The 18582-nt window shown below is 39.0% G+C and overlaps 4 protein-coding genes across 8 annotated transcripts in view; 2 read left to right on the top strand and 2 right to left on the bottom strand.

The window, feature by feature from the left end:
- The first annotated feature begins 1820 nt into the window (after nucleotides 1-1820).
- On the top strand, nucleotides 1821-2777 carry ufsp1 (UFM1-specific peptidase 1). The gene has a single exon (XM_079371955.1). It carries the CDS (start codon nucleotides 1972-1974, stop codon nucleotides 2731-2733), a length of 762 nt encoding a protein of 253 aa, XP_079228081.1. The 5' UTR covers nucleotides 1821-1971; the 3' UTR covers nucleotides 2734-2777.
- A 3407-nt stretch (nucleotides 2778-6184) lies between these two features.
- LOC306841667 (endonuclease domain-containing 1 protein-like) lies at nucleotides 6185-7183 on the bottom strand (the record flags this gene model as incomplete). The annotated part of the gene is made up of 2 exons (XM_079371614.1): nucleotides 6185-6772; nucleotides 6932-7183. The coding sequence occupies 2 exons, from the start codon at nucleotides 7181-7183 to the stop codon at nucleotides 6185-6187; spliced, it is 840 nt and encodes a 279-aa protein (XP_079227740.1).
- Nucleotides 7184-8880: 1697 nt separating this feature from the next.
- LOC306841791 (endonuclease domain-containing 1 protein-like) lies at nucleotides 8881-15072 on the bottom strand. Of its 2 annotated transcripts, XM_079371778.1 has the most exons (3): nucleotides 14733-15072; nucleotides 10590-10815; nucleotides 8881-9674 (listed from the first exon to the last, which is right to left on the bottom strand). In XM_079371778.1, the coding sequence occupies exons 1-3, from the start codon at nucleotides 14885-14887 to the stop codon at nucleotides 9057-9059; spliced, it is 999 nt and encodes a 332-aa protein (XP_079227904.1). In that variant the 5' UTR covers nucleotides 14888-15072; the 3' UTR covers nucleotides 8881-9056. The 2 variants fall into 2 exon arrangements, with proteins under 2 accessions (XP_079227904.1, XP_079227905.1); XM_079371779.1 differs by lacking the exon at nucleotides 14733-15072 and having other exon boundaries at nucleotides 10590-13157.
- Nucleotides 13335-18582, top strand: part of gigyf1a (GRB10 interacting GYF protein 1a) — a 30071-nt gene continuing 24823 nt past the window's right edge. For 2 of the 4 annotated variants that reach the window (XM_079371772.1, XM_079371773.1), the window contains exons 1-3: nucleotides 13335-13574; nucleotides 17708-18323; nucleotides 18407-18470. In XM_079371772.1, coding sequence (XP_079227898.1) covers nucleotides 18436-18470 — 35 coding nt within the window. In that variant the 5' untranslated portion in view covers nucleotides 13335-13574; nucleotides 17708-18323; nucleotides 18407-18435. The remainder of the gene's footprint in view (nucleotides 13575-17707; nucleotides 18324-18406; nucleotides 18471-18582) is intronic. The other 2 variants (XM_079371774.1, XM_079371771.1) reach the window with 1 other exon arrangement.

Here is an 18582-nt window from a genome sequence, read left to right as displayed (position 1 = left end):
ACTAATTATATCACTAGCATGTCATTGGATTTAGCACTGTGCCATATGAGTGCTGTAATGTGTTTAATTTAATTCTTAACTAAATATTTACATTTACTTAGTGATGAACTTATAGCTTGGCATGGAGAGAGGGTCAGGATTAAACGTAGCACCACAGTAGTCAACATAAAGAGTAAGAGAAGGGTGACAGGGGGCTTCAATACCAGCTCTTAAAATACAGCTTCCCCTGTTTATACACTGAGGAGCTACACATAGAGGAACATGTACATAGGACAAGGAAAAACAAAAAAAATACTTATTTTTTCATTCCTGTTGTAATAAGTATGAAACAGAAAAATAAGCATCTGTTTCTTACACAGATATCTAACAGAGGTTACGTCAGGATTCAAGATCTCACCTTCCGTGCAGGAGAAGTGCAGGAGGCCATTTGCACTGATAGTTAAAGTCAGAGGTAGTCAGGTTGGGATTAATGGATCCCCAGTCACTGTCTGCTTTCAGCGCTCAGACAAATGTAGCTTTTTAAAAAAAATTTAAAATGGGTTGGCGAAGCCTGACAGAAACTGTTGACCTTGTTCCTGTAAAATACGTTACAGCAAAGTAGAATATTTGTAAATGGTAAATGAACGTCAGACAGCGCTCTTTTAAACTTCTGACTACCTTTACACTGCAGGTCACACCAATCCATTCACACTCATTTACACACTGATGGCAGAGGTAACTTACCCAATTCATTCACTTTCTTTCACCACCATTGAAGCAGCAGGAGCAACTTGGGGTTAAGCATCTCGCCCAGGGACATGTAGCTGCAGGAGATGGGGATCAAACCTCCAATGATCGACTTTAACAACTGACAGATGCGCTGCTTATCAAAAGGCATGGCAGACAACTGCTAAATGACCAGGGGGCCCCCCTGGTCCTAAGAGCACACACACTTTAACCAAATCTGTGGCACGATATGTGCAAATTTTGAAATAATTACAGGGCTCACTCTTGCTACCCTGCTAACCATTGAATTCATTAAAGTTTGTCAATCAAAAGAAAAATAAAGAGGAACTTGCTTTTTATAGCAACAAGAAAAAAAGGGGGGAAAATGAGAAAAGGGGTAAGAATTGGTGATGAACGCTGGTTGGAGGGCCCCCAGATTGAATTTGCCTAACAGACTCTAGAATTACCACTACCAACTAACCCACAGTCACCTCAACATACACAAGGATCAATAAAATACAGAAACACTGCCTTAACTTTTATACACTCAACAGGTATGACAGTTGTTGTTCCCCTTAACAGACTGTAGAGGTGGGAACCACAGCAGGAAACAACACAAGCTGGTTGGTAGACAAGACATTCACTATATACCTTGAAATGAGTTACTAATATAAAGGAATGAGACGTGATTAAATAAGTAAATAAGTTAAAATAAGTAAATAAATACGTTTGGACTCATTCAATCACAGTGTCTCATTACTGCAAAGATAAAGTTATGAGAAAAATGGTTAATTAGAAGACAATTAATTAGAGCCAGGTGTGATGAGGTGTGTTTTCCTTCAGCGTGCACCAGGTGGCGCTAAACAACATGCTTCCTTCAAAGTCTGCTGAAATATAGGAACACCAAGATGTAGGTAACGTTGCTACTAGAAACTATTAAAATTGACCATTATTATTCCAAGAAAAACCTGCTAAAAGTTATACTACTTGATCCATACATGTCCCCCTTCAGAATCCTATAATCCAGTAGATTTCGGACGGCTTAAATGGACAATTGGTTGCATCTGCTATTTTACAAGACGGACGAAAAGCTCCTGAAGGCACCATTGCGCTAAGGCGGAACTCAAAACCGAGAGCAAGTGAACCAAACGGGCATTTATTGATGTTACACCGTGCTACTGTTGGCACTTATAAACAGATGGGACCATTTGGAAGTATTATGCATTATAGTGACAGCAACATGTACTCTCACTAAAGAGTGAAATAATGGATAAAACGTGTGCAGACGAGAAATCTGATGAGATTGACTGGGGCGGAAGTGGCGCTACCCACGTGGAGATAAAGAGGAAGACCCAGATCTTATCAAAGAATGTGCATATTGGTCTTCCTAATCCATGTACAGGTGCTGTGAAATGTTCCTTGATTGGAGGAGACTACCTATATTTTCATTATGGCTGTGATGGACAAGACGACAGAGGCTGGGGGTGTGGCTACCGCACAATTCAAACAATGGCTTCCTGGCTTTGTCATAACTTGTCCCCTATTCAGGACAAACACAGGCCTCCACCAAGCCTTCTTGAAATCCAACAAGCTTTGGTCAGCATGGGGGACAAACCAGACTCCTTCTCCGGCTCCAAGGAGTGGATTGGAACTTTTGAAGCGTCCCTGGTCCTTGACTATTTCTATGATGTCCCCTGTAAATTGGTACATGTTAGAGGTGGAGGTGCAGAGCTGGAGCAGGTTGCAGTTGAAGGGCTGCATCAGCACTTTCAGAAGCATGGGTCCCCAGTCATGATGGGAGGGGACAGGGATAACTCCTCTAAGGGGATATTAGGAGTGTGTACAGGGGACAGGGAGAGTTACTTGCTTGTCCTGGACCCTCACTACTACGGGTGTGAGCTCGAAAACATGGAGCTGCAGAGGCGGGCGTGGGTGGCATGGAAAAAAGTTTCATCTCTGGATCACTCATCGTTTTATAACCTTTGTATGCTACAGACTGCCAAAAATAAACATAGTCTAAATGAATGACTGATCCTGGTCCTGAAATAAACATAGTGTATGTGTGTATATATATATATATATATATTATGTATGCTGATTCTGATATCAGGAAAGTTGAATGTTAAAAATATGTGCATGTTTTCCAAAACAATTGTATTATTTGGAAAATTAGTACAGTAATCTGTTGCATTAAATGTATTGTATGGAAGAAAAAAAATATTAAAAACCTTGATAAAAATACAGGCTCTATTTCTTGCTCTATTACCCACTGTTTGAATCCAACCATCTTAAGCTCGCATGAGGAAAGTAAATACCCTCTAGTGTGTTTTTGCTTTGAGTCAAAAGTAAAGTTGATCGACATTTTTGTGAAAAGCTTTGTTTGAATAAACTTTTAAGGTATGTTAAGTCGCTGAATATTTTATTGAAGCCACTGTGGGCATTATACATAATTGTTTTTGTGATCATAATAAAGACATTCACCTTTATCATTTTCCATAGGTTTTATTGGAACTTTGACAAAAGCTAAAGTAATTCATGTGATTATTAAACCAACATATCGGGACATCATCTTAAATATGCAGATTTGTGGATTATCTTCAATTTAGAATGCATATCATTATAATGTTCTGCTAAAAAAGATACTCATTAGGTTTCAGGATTAATGTTAGAGAATTGTTACCGTATAGACAATTCACAGACAAAATCAAGAAAAACAATCTAAACATGAATTAGTAATTACACTCAACTCTACTATGAGTTCACTAAAGCCCCAGACCTTAAGCACTGAGCTTATTCTCAATATATTCCTACTCAGGTCATGCCCTCTTTTTCTTAATTGTTTGGCCCACAATCATTATAAAAAATCTGAAAATTCTGATCCACATTCATCCTCCCTTTAAGAAACTTTTCCAGGTTTTTCAGAGGAACTTCCACCATGTGGTTGTTGATTCGATCATTCAGCCCATAAGCTCCAAACACAGGGAACTTGTAGCGGACAAAGTATGGTGCATTTTGATCAAACTCGGTGCAGCAGTAAGCCGACCACATGTACTCCGGAACGGCCAACCGGTTCAGGTTGCTGCGACGAATCGTCTGCCCAGAGGTGGTGACGCCTGTGACCACAAAGGCTTTACCACGGCAGTAGTTGTTGAGACGTTGGCGGATGATGTCTTGATGTTCTGCCCAAGGACCCATGTTAAACTCCCTGATCTGGGGTACCACGTTTGTCAAGCTGTAGGTGGCGGCTTTGTCTAGAGGGTCAGCCTGATGCTCGTCAGGACTGAGTTGGCCACGTTCATACTGAACCACATTAGCGTAGTCATCCAGGACTGCTTGAGTGTCCTCAAAGTTCATATGCATGCCTGCAGATTGGGGGAAAGGCTCCATGTTACTGCTGCTCTTTTCTGAGGCCAGCTATAGAAAGAGAGCGAGAAGGAAAAGATTAGATTGCTGAACATTTAGTGTGCCGTTTTATAACTTCTGAAAGGATAAAGCAGAAATTAATTTGTTTACCTACATTCAGAGACATTCACATAACACCTTTTTGCAAATGGCACATTTACATAACTACCCCTTAGACCATATCAAGTCAAGCAACATTATCTCAAATACCATTCATAGTTAATAAAGAAGCTTATCTTTAGCACACTCTGTTGCCTGTAGTAACTGCAATAGTCACTCCGGCTCTCTAAGCTGCTCATTGTTCTGTGTATGTTTTCTTTGTCTAAAGACATAACAGAATCCATGATCAATTCTAACAAATTGATGGAGCACATTAAATGATGTGAAACTATGAAAACACACTGTAAGATGGAGATGGTGAAGAAGGTCTGTGTGCAGTATCTACATGCACAGAAAAATTATCCACTAAAGGTTGGTTTGAAGCTTATACTCACCTGAGGCTCGAACATCCAAGGAAAGTCCACCTTCTTCTCCCCATCTGACTTCTTGAAGGTGTAGGCAGAGTAGATGGGGATGTGATCCTTAGGGTCATATAGGGTGACATAGCGCGGTTGATCCTCGTAGCGCTGGCAGATCTTCTTAAAAGAGTTGCCGAGGTAGCCTCGGGGTGGAGTGCCCATGTACAGAGAGTCCTTACACCGCTCTGCATGGTTGAAATCCACCACCACTCCAGCCTGGGCCTCTTGGAGCAACACGAAGGTCAGCATTGTCATGAGAGCTGCCAAGTGAAAGGCACAGTTTTCTGAAGTAGATGTCATTATAGAAGCCCTCTACCTGAAAAATGTCTATGTCCTTTTAGGCCCTGACACGTTCTGCACGCATGTATCCTTCTAACATGTATTACATCAACTTTTGTCTAACAAGTGAAGCCTCTACTCTAGCCTGCCTCATCTGTACTTTAAGCAAACTGGTCTGCCATTGTAAAGTCTTTTTCATATATGCAAAATCCCCCTCCCCCGTTGAACATAGCAGTAATTCAGAAGTTGTGAATGTTATCAATCAAAGAGAGTGTTTTTATTACACTGAACTGCAGAGGGAAAAATGAGCTGATACTTCTTTCTAAAAATTACACCGTCCCTTCGAGTATAGCAAACAGAGTTTTTATTCATGGGCATTTTGTTTTTACTTTCTGTTTAGTCGCTGAGTAACAGTGGGAATGAAAGAAAAGAAAGATATTTGAGACAGAAAGAAAGAGAAGGTGCCTATTATAATTTATGTGTCAGAGAAAAGAATGTGATCAGATCGGTTACACTGTAGTTCTTCTTTTACACATGCAAAGCAGATGTCTGTTTCCGCTAATGCTTTCAAGGGTAAGACACAATAGTACACAATATCTGCAGACTCCTCAACCCTCGAAGCCCAATATTTTTGAACCATTATTAAAACCAATGAGTTGTAGTCTTTTTAGTTTTAGTGCTGGTGCATCAACATTGTGCGAGATTTTTCATTTTAGTTTGGTAAAATTGTCATGATAAAAAGAGAGTACAATACAAAACGAGGCTGTTCAGCTTTTATTCTAAATAATCATGTTTTCTTAAAAGTTTAGCGATAAGAAAAAATCTGTATGATGTTAGAGTATGCTAATAAAGATACAAAAACAACAACATTAGAGACAATTTAATTTTGAAACAGTTTATTATTCATGTGAGAGACAAAGCAGGGGTATCTGTCCACGTTATTATTAAGGCATATGGAGGGTGTTCAAGTGATTGAGAGAGGAGCTGAAAACTTTTTCAATTTAAATGTGCTTTGATAATAATACAAATTATTTTTTATATTTAAGACAGTTTACAGTATTATGCAACAAATATTGTCACATTTTAAATTTTACAGCAGGAACAGCACGATGGTGTCAATGAACAAAACGTCTGGATGGATTTTCTTAACACTAACCTGCCTGGGATTTATCAAAATCAAGCAGGTTCATAGTTAATGCTATCATATCACCTTCAAGTCACAACTAATTTAGCTTCTGTAAGAAGAGGAGACAGAAAAAGACCATGACAGTTATGTCAGCCTATTTGGTTAGACTAGCTGCTGGTTCACAATCCTTCACAAAGATTTGAAAGTTCTGAGCTACAAAAGTTGTCCTCGTGAGGAACTCCTTCAGCTTCTCAACTGAGACCTCCATCAACTCATTGTCGTGCTCATTGAGACCATAGTGAGCAAAAGATGGGAACTTATGGCGCTCGTTATAGGGTGTGTTGTGGTCGAAGTCAACACAGCAATAAGCCGACCACAAGTATGAAGGCACTGCGATGCGGTTCATGTTTTGCCGGCGAATCATCTTTCCTGACGTGGTGATACCTGTGACAATGTAAGCTGTTCCGCGGCAGTAATTATTAAGCCGTTTGCGGATGATGTGCTCCTGTCTGCTCCAAACTCGGTTGTTGAAATCCGGCACCATAGGCACGACATTGGTGAGGGTGTAGGTGGAGGCCTTGTCATCCGGTTCATTCTGATGCGCGTCTGGGTTGAGGGTACCACGCTCGTAATGGATGGCATTTGTGTAATCATCGAGAACAGCTTGGGCATCTTCAAAATTCATGTGCATGTAACCACTCGGGAAAGGCTGCATTTCATCTGTGTCAGAATATGTGGATAGCTAGGGAGACAGAAAAGCCAATGCAAATAATAATGAAGGTTAGGACAAGAAAATGCATTGAAGCTTTTGAACAAGTTTAGATCTAGCCACAACCTCTCAGAGCAGTTCAATTAAAGCATGCTTTCTTAGTGACGTGTGCACCATGTTTTTTGTCTTTACCTGAGGTTCGTACATCCATGGGACATCCACACATTTCTCCCCGTCTGAGCGTTTGAACGTGTAGGCTGAGTACACAGGTATGTGGTCCATGATGTTGTACAGCGTCACATAACGCGGCTTCTTGTTGTAGTGTTGACAAATGAACTGGAGGGACGGATGTTCCACTCCACTCGGTGGTGTTCCCATGTAGAGGAATTCTCTGCACTCTGGAGACAGCTCTTTTTCCACTCTCCCTTTGACAGCTGATGACATCATGATAACAGCAGGAAAAAATGTCTTCGCCCAAAACGCCGTCATGGTGCAACTCTTGTGAGATGTTAAAGCGTTCAATTAAAAGTCAACTTGCCTCTGTAAGCTGCTACAAATGTTTGAATGTGTCTCTATATCTGCCCATGGAGCTCAGGCAAACAGTCGCCGTTAAAACTTCTGCTATCATTACATTACTATATGCAAAACAATTCCCTTCATTTACAGCACCACCCACAGCCTGAGGAACAGCCAAAGTACATCAATGGCAAAGAAATGCATGTTTTACTAACTGGTGGGGATGAAGGTTGTAAAGGTTGTGACACCAACACAACATGTTGTGTTCAATTTTGTCAGGTTTTTAACATTTTCAAAGACTCTTATGTAAATCCTGTTTGAAACATAGAAAGTTTAAAAGGAAAGATTATGTCGTATTGAGAGAATGAATTTTTCATGTTAGTTAATACACTTCAGCTTACTGATGTAATAATAGCTACTTTGTAAAAACACTTGATAAAAGACATAGAACAAACTGATACCAATACAAACTAAATGCATTAGTCTAAGCATACATCCTTTTGAATATTTTTAGTAAAAAGAGAATATATAGGGACATTTCTTATTGGTTCAGCAATCAAAGACAAACCAATGAATCCATCTGCTTCTTGCTGCAAAAAAGTGCATAGACTATAAGGATGATGGAAACTAAGGCACATTGAAACTGCTCACACATTAAAACCACATGAATGGATGGGACACAGTGGAAACAATCAGGAAACATATATATATATATAAATATATATATATATATATATATATATATATATATATATATATATATATATATATATATACATATACATATATACATATATATATACACATATATATATACATATATATATATACCGTAAATTTCGGACGATAAGCCACTACTTTTTGTCGCGGTTTTTAACACTGCGGCTTTTAAAACGATGCGGCTTATTTATGGATTTTTCTTGCGGGACAATGAGCTTGTGCCGCAAAAACATTTGACCTCGTCACGTCGGATCTTAATATCAGTCATTTTGCGCTTTATGCACGCACCCTCATCATGGAAAACACACGGAGAAATACATATGATGCAGCTTTCAAGTTAAAGGCGATCGAGCTGGCTGTCAAAGAAGGAAATAGAGCTGCTGCACGTAAAGTTGACACTGACAGCGACAACGAAAAAGAGAGTGAGGAAGTGAGTAATGAAGTCATTCTGAGGCAGTGAATGGATGGACTTTTTCCTGTGAAATATATTACGGTAATCTTTTTCATCAGCCGTATTTCATTAAAAGTTAAAAAAATGTCTTTGTGTCACGTCTTTCTGTGTAAATAGCTCTTGTTAAAACGTGGACACCTGCGGCTTATAATCAAGTGCGGCTTATATATGTACAAATACATTTTTTTACCTATTTTTAGCCGGTGCGGCTTATATCCAGGTGCGCTCAATAGTCCGGAATTTACGGTATATATATATATATATATAATATTTGGGTTGCCAGTTGACTCGTCAAATTTCAGGAAAGCCAACTTGCCATTACTACGGTAACTAATAAACAATGGTATTTTACTCAGTGATTGTATGTTATGCTTTGGCAAAACTAGTCAAGCTTTAAGCAGCCTATACAGTATGCTGAAAATCAGTATGGAAGGATACGTTGATTAAAGTTGGAGGCCTGCAAGGTCAGGCAAGGCAAGACAAGGCAAGTTTATTTATATAGTGCTGTTCAGACACAAGGCATTTCACAGTGCTTTACAGACATTAAAACAGAAATACATTAAAACAAAGCTTAAGGAAAGATTTCTATTTGTGTTCAGTATATTTAAAGGTTGCATCTTCGACTCTTCCTTAAGTTCCATTGGACAGGTCTCTCTTTTTCTTGAACGTGTTTTCTGACACACAGCCCTTGTAGAAAATAGTCAGGTCACCGTCTGTGTCTATCTGACTTTTCAGGAAGTTTTCCAAAGTCTTTAGTGGGACTTCCACCACTTTTTGGTCTTTTTGTTCATTAAGCGCATAGCCTCCGTAACTAGGGAACATGAATCTCACTTCATATGGAGAGTTACGATCAAACCGTGGGCAGCAGTAAGCGAGCCATAGGTATTTAGGGATTACCAAGCGGTCTCTTTTATCTCGTTTGATTTTGGCACCAGAAATGGTTACCCCGGTCACTATGAAAGATTTGCCGTGGCAGAAGTTGTTGAGGCGACGGCGGATAACGTCCAAATATGGATTCCAGGTGGTTTCCAAAAAGTTTGTGAGTAATGGAACTACATTGGTCAGAGTATATGTGGAGGATTTGTCATTTGGCTCTGATTGGTGCAGGTCAGGATTCAAGGGGCCACGTCTATATTCTACTGCATCTGTGTAGTCCTCCAGCACCGCCTGGCTGTCCTCAATCAGAGGGGGGGTGTCGTCACTAAGTGGAAGAGCTCTCATGTTGCCACTCTCTCCAACAGAAACCAACTGAAGGGAGGAGAAAAGAGGGGGAAACAGTTTCAATTCATAATGATCACAACAACAACAACACCACCGCAAAAAGAAGACAAATGTACACAAATGTACAGTGAGCCATTAGTTTATTATCTCAGCTAAGCACAGAGACAGCTAGCTTCTAGATAAAAGACACATATTGACACATTATTTTTTTCCCCAAAATGCTGGGGGGAAGAAATCCTAAATAATTTAAATAATCACTACATATGTGCTATGAAGGGGAAGTATTGGGAAAAGTGCATAATTAGCCTTAGCTAAACTAGATAACTTGCTGGCTTAAGCTAAATAGTTAGCGGCCAGAAATTTGAGGTAGATTAGTCCTTTTTTTTAAATAGGCCTTCTCACCTTCCTTCAAGAGCAATCTTTTTAGGGACATGTTTGTTTAATTGAATGGGGATTGCACCCACAATATCATGTTGCTATAATAATAATAATAATAATAATAATAACAATAATAATAATAAGTATAAGGATAAAGTTTATTGATTCCCCAGTGGGGGAAATGTGGGTGTCACAAATATAATAATAATAATAATAATAATAATAATAATAATAATAATAATAATAAATTAAGGGAACCTTTCAAAAAAAACAACAACCCAAGGACGCCTTGAAAGCAGGGTTTAAAAAACAATAAAACATAAACATAGAAAGGAGATAGTTGACAGTTTTACAAGCATGCACCTGTATGTCTTGTCCAAATTGATAGAATTGATAGAATTAAATTCATTTTAACACTGAAGTTTCTTTGATGATGCCACCATAACTGTGACTTCTTTTTGGGTTTGTTATAATAGCCTAATTATACTCACTGATATTCATGCAAGATCAACTATGATGAGATTCAAATAGAGATTTACAAACAATATTAAGTCTTCTTCCTACCTGTGGCTCAAACATCCATGGTGTGTCCATCCTTTTCATTCCATCAGACTTCTTAAAGATGTAGGCTGAGTAGAGTGGGAGGCGGTGACTGCTGTCATACAATGTGGCGTAGCGCTTCTCATCTGCATACTTCTGGCAGATCCTCTTCAGGCTGGTTCCTATTATTTTTGCAGGTGGTGTCTCCATGTAGAAGAAATGGCTGCAGTCTCTGAAGCTGTTGGACACACTGGCACTCACCATTGGAGATGTGGTCAGCAGAAAGGACAGGTAGCAGATGCAAAACAGAAGCATCATCACACAACTGGAGAATAAAAAAATAATCTAAAACCAGGCAATTTTCTCATCATATGAGGCTTGTTGTGTGGTCTCTAACACCACCTTACATAAAGGGATTACACATGTGGATGAAGAGTTCTGTATAAAATGCTGTTTGACGGTTGGACAAAGAAACTCAGTACTATATGTAAAGCAGCAGCAGCTCAGAGAGGTTGTATTGGTTGGATGGTTGACTTATCTGTCCCTAGAATGTGCATGCAGCCATGCATCTGCATTAGCTTCTCTGCATGTGTTATTCATTAAATTATCTTAATTTATTGTGTTTTATTTACGTTATGACTGTAAAGCAATGCACTTGTTTATGTAAACAAAGGGGTCGGAATTTCTATGATTTGCATTAAACATTTGGACTGATGTTGCACGCAAACTCATGTATTATATACTGTACATAGTTCTGACCAAACAGTTCTTCAAACCACAACTTTGAAGATCTACTGCAATCACTTACAGAGATGCTTCCTTGTAGCAGTTTAGTGTTTGCTTAATATACAAGTGATACCTCACATAAAGATGTGGGTGGCAATCTGATAAATTCAGTCCAATTTAGGAAGTTCCGTCAGGTTTATATATATTTTGAAACACTAAATTGTGAAATCAAACCATCTATTGCCTAAAAATATACTCAGTCACTTTCTTATTCCAGAGATCAAGCTGGTCTGAATAATTTTGCCATAAAGTTCAGTCACATAGACAAACATGACATTGCTTATTTAGTCTCCATCAACTACACACATCGTTTCTCTTGATACATTTAAAGCAAATCCAACAACTTTTTACTTAAATTGTTAGATGATGTCCTGTGACAAAATAATTTCCCAAGCAAAAAAAGAAAATTCAAGTGGTTGTTATGGTATTTTATTAAAATTAAAGTACAACTGTTGAACAAATAACTAGATCATGTTGGTTCGATGCCCTCTAGTGGTCATTTTAAGCACAGCATCATTAAAAAAAATCTTAACACTGACTGTAATCCTCATTTACTAAGGGTTATGTATTCCTTACTACCATTATAAGGGATACCATTACATGTTTTGAATGTTGTGGTCAATATACTATTGTATCTGAATTCATAACATCTTAAATGTGGATACCATGTTGGCACACTTATGGCTGGATTTACTTCTTGGAAGCGTTGAGGTAAAAAATAGTTGTTGAGTCACAACTGATCCTGGTTGTGTTTACAGGTTGTGTTTCAGTGACATTGACACTGACCAAAAACTTGATCGATTAATTCAGATCCAATTTACTTTACAAATATTTAAATTAACATTTTACAAAGAACCTCTTAGAGTCTAAAGATAATATTAGATGATAATGTTGGACCTGCTCTGTGCTTCTTTTAATTCAGGGTGGAGTGGCATTTTCATTAAATCGTCCTGGGAACACTCTTATTATGAATTGGCTGAAAACAAATAATGATTGATTGATTTTGAGGATCAGAAAACATTCTCTGATATCACTCTATAACGATAAATCTTACTTGCAAATGCTCTTATTTATGAATTTTAAATGAGTTGTTCTTTATTTAAAGGTCAGGCCTCAGTTGAAGTTATTACCATGTTTGCTTCATTCTTCCTCTTTGCATCCATAATATCTCTGGTGCAGTGTGACATAATCTGTTAATTATAATTGGGTCCCATGCATTAAATGTTTAAATGCCGCCTTTAACGATTCTGATGCTATAACTTTATCAATGCTGTTCAATTTCCAGTTTTACTTTTTTATTTCATTATCCAGGTTGAATTTCTACAAGTATTACACACTTGCACAAGTATTGCTTTTATTTTTTTTAAATACTTTCCTATTAATATTGTTTTCTTTCTGTGTAAAGTATTATTCAAATAGTCTAGATCTGGTATTGATGTTTATTTATTAAGATCCCAAATGAAACGGGCTGTGAGCACATTCACAAAATAATTTACTACAGCACATCATAGCTGTATTTATAACTGATGTTCAATAGCGCCATCTGCTGGCTAAAATTGAACAGTAATGCTGCATGCTATTTATGATACTGCCGCTCAACATGCACTGCGAGTCTTTCAATGGTCGCAAATTACTCCCATAATGCCAAATGTCTTTGAAGCACAATGCTAACTGCAAAATGTACACACACGTAGGCGATACACACACATTATGTTTTATATATTACAGGAACGGCACCTTGCTGCCTTACTAATTTAGAGCTCACTATCTTCTCTGTATATCCTCCATGCTAAAGTTACCGAGGCTCCTCTCTTTAGTAGTTTATTATCCCATCCAGCCAACAGCACGCACTGCATTTGAACATGCCGTTGCAAAGTGCGGTACACATCAGTGTCCAGGCTCGTAAATAGGGGTGTGTTTGCACTGCTACAACATTGGTTAGCCGCTTGTCAATGTGCAGTCACGTGGTATCACACGGACGGCCATGTTTCCGAAACACAAACAACAAGAGGAGCCAGCAGACACACACACACTGATACGCAGCTGCGACCGTCGGAGGCGAGGGGGAAGAAAAATAATAAATAAAACACAGAGCGCGACTTTCTGAAAGTACGATTCTGTCGAATGAATACGTTTACAGTGATTAAAAAGACCAATGCATGCGTTATATTGGCTGTAGAGACGCCGTGCAGACAACCAGTCTGGTAGCTACAAACAGTGAAGGTAAGCCATGGTTCCTCTTTCCAGTTAGCTAACGTGTGCTAACGAGCTAGCCTCGGCTCTGGAGCTCAAACGGCATGGATGTGTGTTAAGAGCCCCTTTTTTAAGCAAGTTCGTTTTTTGTAAATGTACAGACAAATCTTTGTTGTTTCTGCCCTCGTGCTTGTTTTTGTTTACATCGCGTTAGCCGAGCAGCGAGCGGCCGAGTGGAGGTGGTCGTCCCCGTACATTGGCGGAGCAGGCCGGGGAGTGTGAGTCCGACACTCCGCCCCCCTCCGCCATCATCTCTGGTGTCATTTGAACCTACAAGCGCAGGCCGCTACGATTAAAAAGATACGCTTCGCTAGAATAAGTCAATCTATTTCATTCATGCAACCAAATCGAGATTTTGTGGAGACAAAATATTGTTGCAGCATTTGGTTAATCTCCATTTCCCCCCCCAATGTAGAAACCAGCTTAAAAAACCGAACAATACAAGTCCATGTAACATTAGCTCGCAACCACTGGTGTTAGCTTACGTCAGTTTGCGCTATTTTGTCTACAACCTAAACTATTTACACGTTCAGTTGTTTTAAGTTGTATACGAGCATGCAATAATTAAAGTTAAGGGCTAAGATTAGCTTCAATCTCTGCTGCATCCTCGCAGTTTAAATCTTTAAACCCCGCCACGTTTTGAAACATTAGCAAATATTCAAATGCAGGGCAAACCTAATGTTCTTACAGCGATGTTAGCGCTGAAGTTAGGTGACCAGTCTTTGTCTTAACTTTCGTATAACCTAAAATACAATGTGTAAGAGTGTAAAGACAAACCTCTGTCACATATTTAGATGTCGGAGACTGAAGTTTGAAGAGTTAGCTGCTAATAGGCTAAACATGCTATTCTGCTCGTTAAAGACAGTAGTTTACTGTGTTTGTAGTGTTTTAACAAAATGTGACATGTGATATAACATGCATTTTATTCTTCTTTCAAAGTGGAAAATAGCTAAAGGTACATTTAAAGACATTTTAAGTGCGATTTCTAATAATTCTTGAATATTTACACTAATAATATGTTGACATTGCATCCGATTGGATTAGAGACGTAACAACTCACGATTTCTTTTATAAAATGAGTCTGAAAACAAATTAAGACTGAGAAAGATTTCTTTAGGAGCTGCTCACCTGCTTGTTTGGTGTGTTTTGACCTTTTCATGTTTTCTTCTCTCATCAAGAGGCAATTGGAGCTTCTTATTGTGTTGTTTTTTTTGTTCATAAAATGCTGCATCATGTTGGTTGTGCTTTTTATGTAGTTCCTTGTCTTCTTGCCATTTGCACATCTTCACTGTTATCTTCTCAACACTGTTGGAGAAGCCAAAATGTCTCTACATCTTAGATTTAAACAGCACGGTATGTAGTATCCACCTCCATGGAGCTCTCAATCTAAACAGTAAAAAAAGATGTTGAAGCTCGCGGGGAATCATGGGAGTGATTCTCTCTGCTGCTACCCCTCAGCCAATACGGTCCGAAAGAGAATGTTTAGAGACGATGTCTTCAACTATAATTTACATGACTTTTTCAGTAGCCGCTCCCGTTAGCTTATGTTGATGTAACATCTGGTGTTTCCTTGCCAACGATCAACATTTAATGTCTGTCATTGGGGCTGCCGACAAGACTCAAGCTGTTAGAACTACAATACTATGAATTCTCTGGTTTTGATTACTGTTGGAAATATTGGACATAATGCAAGTACTCAACAATAAAATACATATACCATGGGTTTAGTCAAATTTTGATTGATCTGCATATGTTAATATAAACATTAGCAACCATATTCTACATATTATACCTTTAAAAGATGGAGGTGCGTTCTCAATATCAAAATCTATCACGCTCATGATATTATTGCGATTAATTTTTCAGAGGACCAGTGTGAATCTTGAAACCTTTGACTTGAGATCAGGCCTGTCAGTGTCTGCTAACTAAGGCACGTTTATTGAAACATTAATAATTAGGGTTATCTGACATGCTGTAAGTTTATTTTTTTAAATATTGCTAACGTATTGCACTTAATTTGTAGATGTAGATGCACAGTGTAAGTCATGTATGATACTGAGTTTATCGGGTGATAATTTGAATTGACATGTACCAGCTTCTTGTGCCTCACACCAGTCATTTTGCTATTTGAGAATAAGTTAAAGACCTGTAGTTTATGCACTTCCAGGGGTTCGAAAACACTGGGACAAATGTTTGTAAAGTCTTGCGATGCGTTTAGTCACTCATAGATTGTGTTTAATTCTCTCAGCAAAATCTGAAACACAGCCTGTTAACACTCTGAATGTTAATGCCATGGTGCTTGGACAGTATAATCCATTATTTTGTGCTACCCCACACTTAATGCACTAAAACAATTTCTGTTAAATTTTGTCTTGATCTTGGCTTTGAGTCAGTGTCGCCTACAGTAAGAGTCGGGTAGGTGAGCACTGACAGTGCTACATCTGTAGATCTAAACCAGCTTCAGGGTGTCTGGGCTTTTTCTGTCACAGTTGCGTCCTTGAATGCTGGATTTCTGCTCTTTGGGTGACACATTACACATCGACTGTGAGCGACTGGTCCCAAGTAGCGATGCAAATTTCAGTCTTTTTCCTTAACGGACAATTGAACACCTTAACCATCAAGTTTTGATTTATCGATAATTATTAATGAGTTACAAAACGAAAGTGTTTTACTCAGTTCATTTTTTATTGAAGCTGTTGTAGCAGCAGCACACTAGTTACTTGATACATGAGCTAATTAAATACAAACTGATTAGACAAAACAACAAGGCTCTAGCTGGATAATGGCTCTTTGAAACGTATGGTGGAGGTGGAGTATGTCAAAGACACACCGATGTACACGTATGTAGTTCTCACAGCAGTGTAGGCACCTAGCGTATATCTCATGATTTGAAGCAGGAGTGTTAACCAGGCATTAGGGACACAGCCTCTGATTGGTTAGTAGCCAAGGTATAGTTTGGCAAATTGAGATTAGGATTTAATTATCCCAATGTATTTATGATCTAGTCTCTCCAAACAGACACTGTCATTCAAAGCTCAGATCTAAAAGCTACCAAAAGAGTAAAGACCCCAAAGGAGGTTTTTTTTAAAGAAACAGAAATGTTTCTTACTTGAGGTTTTCTCTATGAGGAAGTTTGGTGACATACATGATGATAAATGATTGGTCCACAGAAAATGAGGGTTGATGGGATACGATTACAAGGCCGCACAATTTGCACGGCTTCTTGAGATTGCAACATCCTGAGTGGATGTTAAATTACACCATCCTGGGGAGTTATTTAAAGTTTCCTAAAAATGATGCAGTGGTCAGCTTTTTTGAAGACAAAAAATATTTGAGTCTGAGTTTATTGGGAAGTTTAAACAAAGTGTGTGAAGGTGGTCTTTGGTTGGTAACCCAACAATTAAAATAAGATGAAAAAAAGCCTAGGCACGAGAGTATTATATTCTTGAATTTCCCTCGGGATCAATAAAGTATCTATCTATTAAACTGACTTCATTGAAATGTTTTGAATCACAGGTCATAAAAAAGCCGGGTAACGACTGATGTGTAGCAGCACAGATTTCTTCATGGTCGTCTGCTGATTTTGTTTTTAACAAAGGGACATCTAACGGCAGAGAATACATCCATATCACAAATCAAACTGCTCGATCCTTTTCTAAAAACTTCAACTGTGTGTGGGCACCAACTATTGAAATTCAGTTTTCCATGATTTTAGAGTTAACCCCAAACAGTCTACTACTCATTGTAACGGACTCTCTAGGTTTCTGGTTGGTAAATGTCCCGTGAGCAGCGGTAACATTGGGCAGTGATTGAGCACTGGACTACAAATAGTTTGATTTTTTTTTTCTTCCCCCCCCCCCATTTATTCCGTCGAGGAATGCCACAGTGTTATTCTCTCTCCTAACGCCTTGATCAAATTAGGCCAGAACCATTCAGGAGTCCAAGGCCCGTCGGTGTGTCAAGGCTACCCAACGGAAAATTGAATTACGCTTCGTTCCTATCACAATATCCGCAGGCTGCCAAGCTTTAAAAATGCATCTCACCAGCAGCTAATCCGTGTGCACACTTCTAATACTCTTCTTTCTGTCCATTTTTTCCCCCAGTGGTGCAAAAGGAGGAGGACAGGAAATAGAGGAGTCACCTGGAGGGTCTCCATCAATCCACATTTCAGCTGGAGGGAGAGAAAAAGGCACGGAGAGCAAGAGAGAAAGGAGAAGAGGGAGTGCGGGTCGCGTCTGCTCCTGGCAGCTGTTCCAGCAGCCTGTTCGTTGTTTTGGCTGTTACTTCGCTCTGGAGTTTTTTTTTTTGTTTTGATGAATCAGTTCATATTTTAAACTTTAATGTGAGATATTAATGCTGTAAAAAAAAAAAAGAAAGGAAGAAGAAAACTAGCAAACAGTTTTATTTTTGTTGTTGATTTTCCATGGTTCTTTAGTTTCTTTTTTATGTTTAACAACCTTTTTCGGGCTGTGAGTAGCAGGAGCTTCCATTCTCCAAACTATTGTTGAAACCCCTTCCTTAACTAGTTAGGACCTGATAACCTGATATTCCTCAAGCACCTGAAACTGGCAGCTATTCTCTTTGTGTCTGTGTGTTTGGGGAGCTCTGTGACCACAGCTTAAGCACCACTCAGCCTTCTAAGTCACCTAAGCCTAACTAAAGCAAGCCAGCTCGAGCCTGGTCCAGCTCAGTCCAGCCTGCTCCGATCATCTGGACAGGGTAAGAACCCCCCGACAAACACGTCGACCAACATTTCAAGCACGATTTGAACGGCAAGAATAAAAGCGCGTTTTCTTCCTCAGATACTCAGTTCTGTGTGGACGTGAGGAATATGACTGCTGAGACTCTTAACTTCGGCCCAGAATGGTAAATCATCCCTCTTTCTTTCTGTTATTTGAACTGAGCTTTTAAAGGGGCGACGTGTGACTTTAAAAAAACGCAGCGTTTTCACGTGACTCCAAATGCTGCTCGGCTCACT

This window comes from Symphodus melops (genome assembly GCF_947650265.1).
Source record: "Symphodus melops genome assembly, chromosome: 20".
Taxonomy (NCBI): Eukaryota; Metazoa; Chordata; class Actinopteri; order Labriformes; family Labridae; genus Symphodus; species Symphodus melops.
The sequence above is the reverse complement of the archived record's forward strand: the minus strand, read 5'-3'. Positions and strand labels throughout refer to the sequence as shown.

Coding starts and splice junctions, on each gene's coding strand:
- LOC306841791 (XM_079371778.1), bottom strand. CDS start 14,887: ATGTGCAAATGGCAAGAAGACAAGGAACTACATAAAAAGCACAACCAA. Junction 10,816..14,732: donor AAAACACACCAAACAAGCAG/GTGAGCAGCTCC, acceptor GGTGAGTGCCAG/TGTGTCCAACAGCTTCAGAG. Junction 9,675..10,589: donor CATGGATGTTTGAGCCACAG/GTAGGAAGAAGA, acceptor TCCTCCCTTCAG/TTGGTTTCTGTTGGAGAGAG.
- ufsp1 (XM_079371955.1), top strand. CDS start 1,972: ATGGATAAAACGTGTGCAGACGAGAAATCTGATGAGATTGACTGGGGC.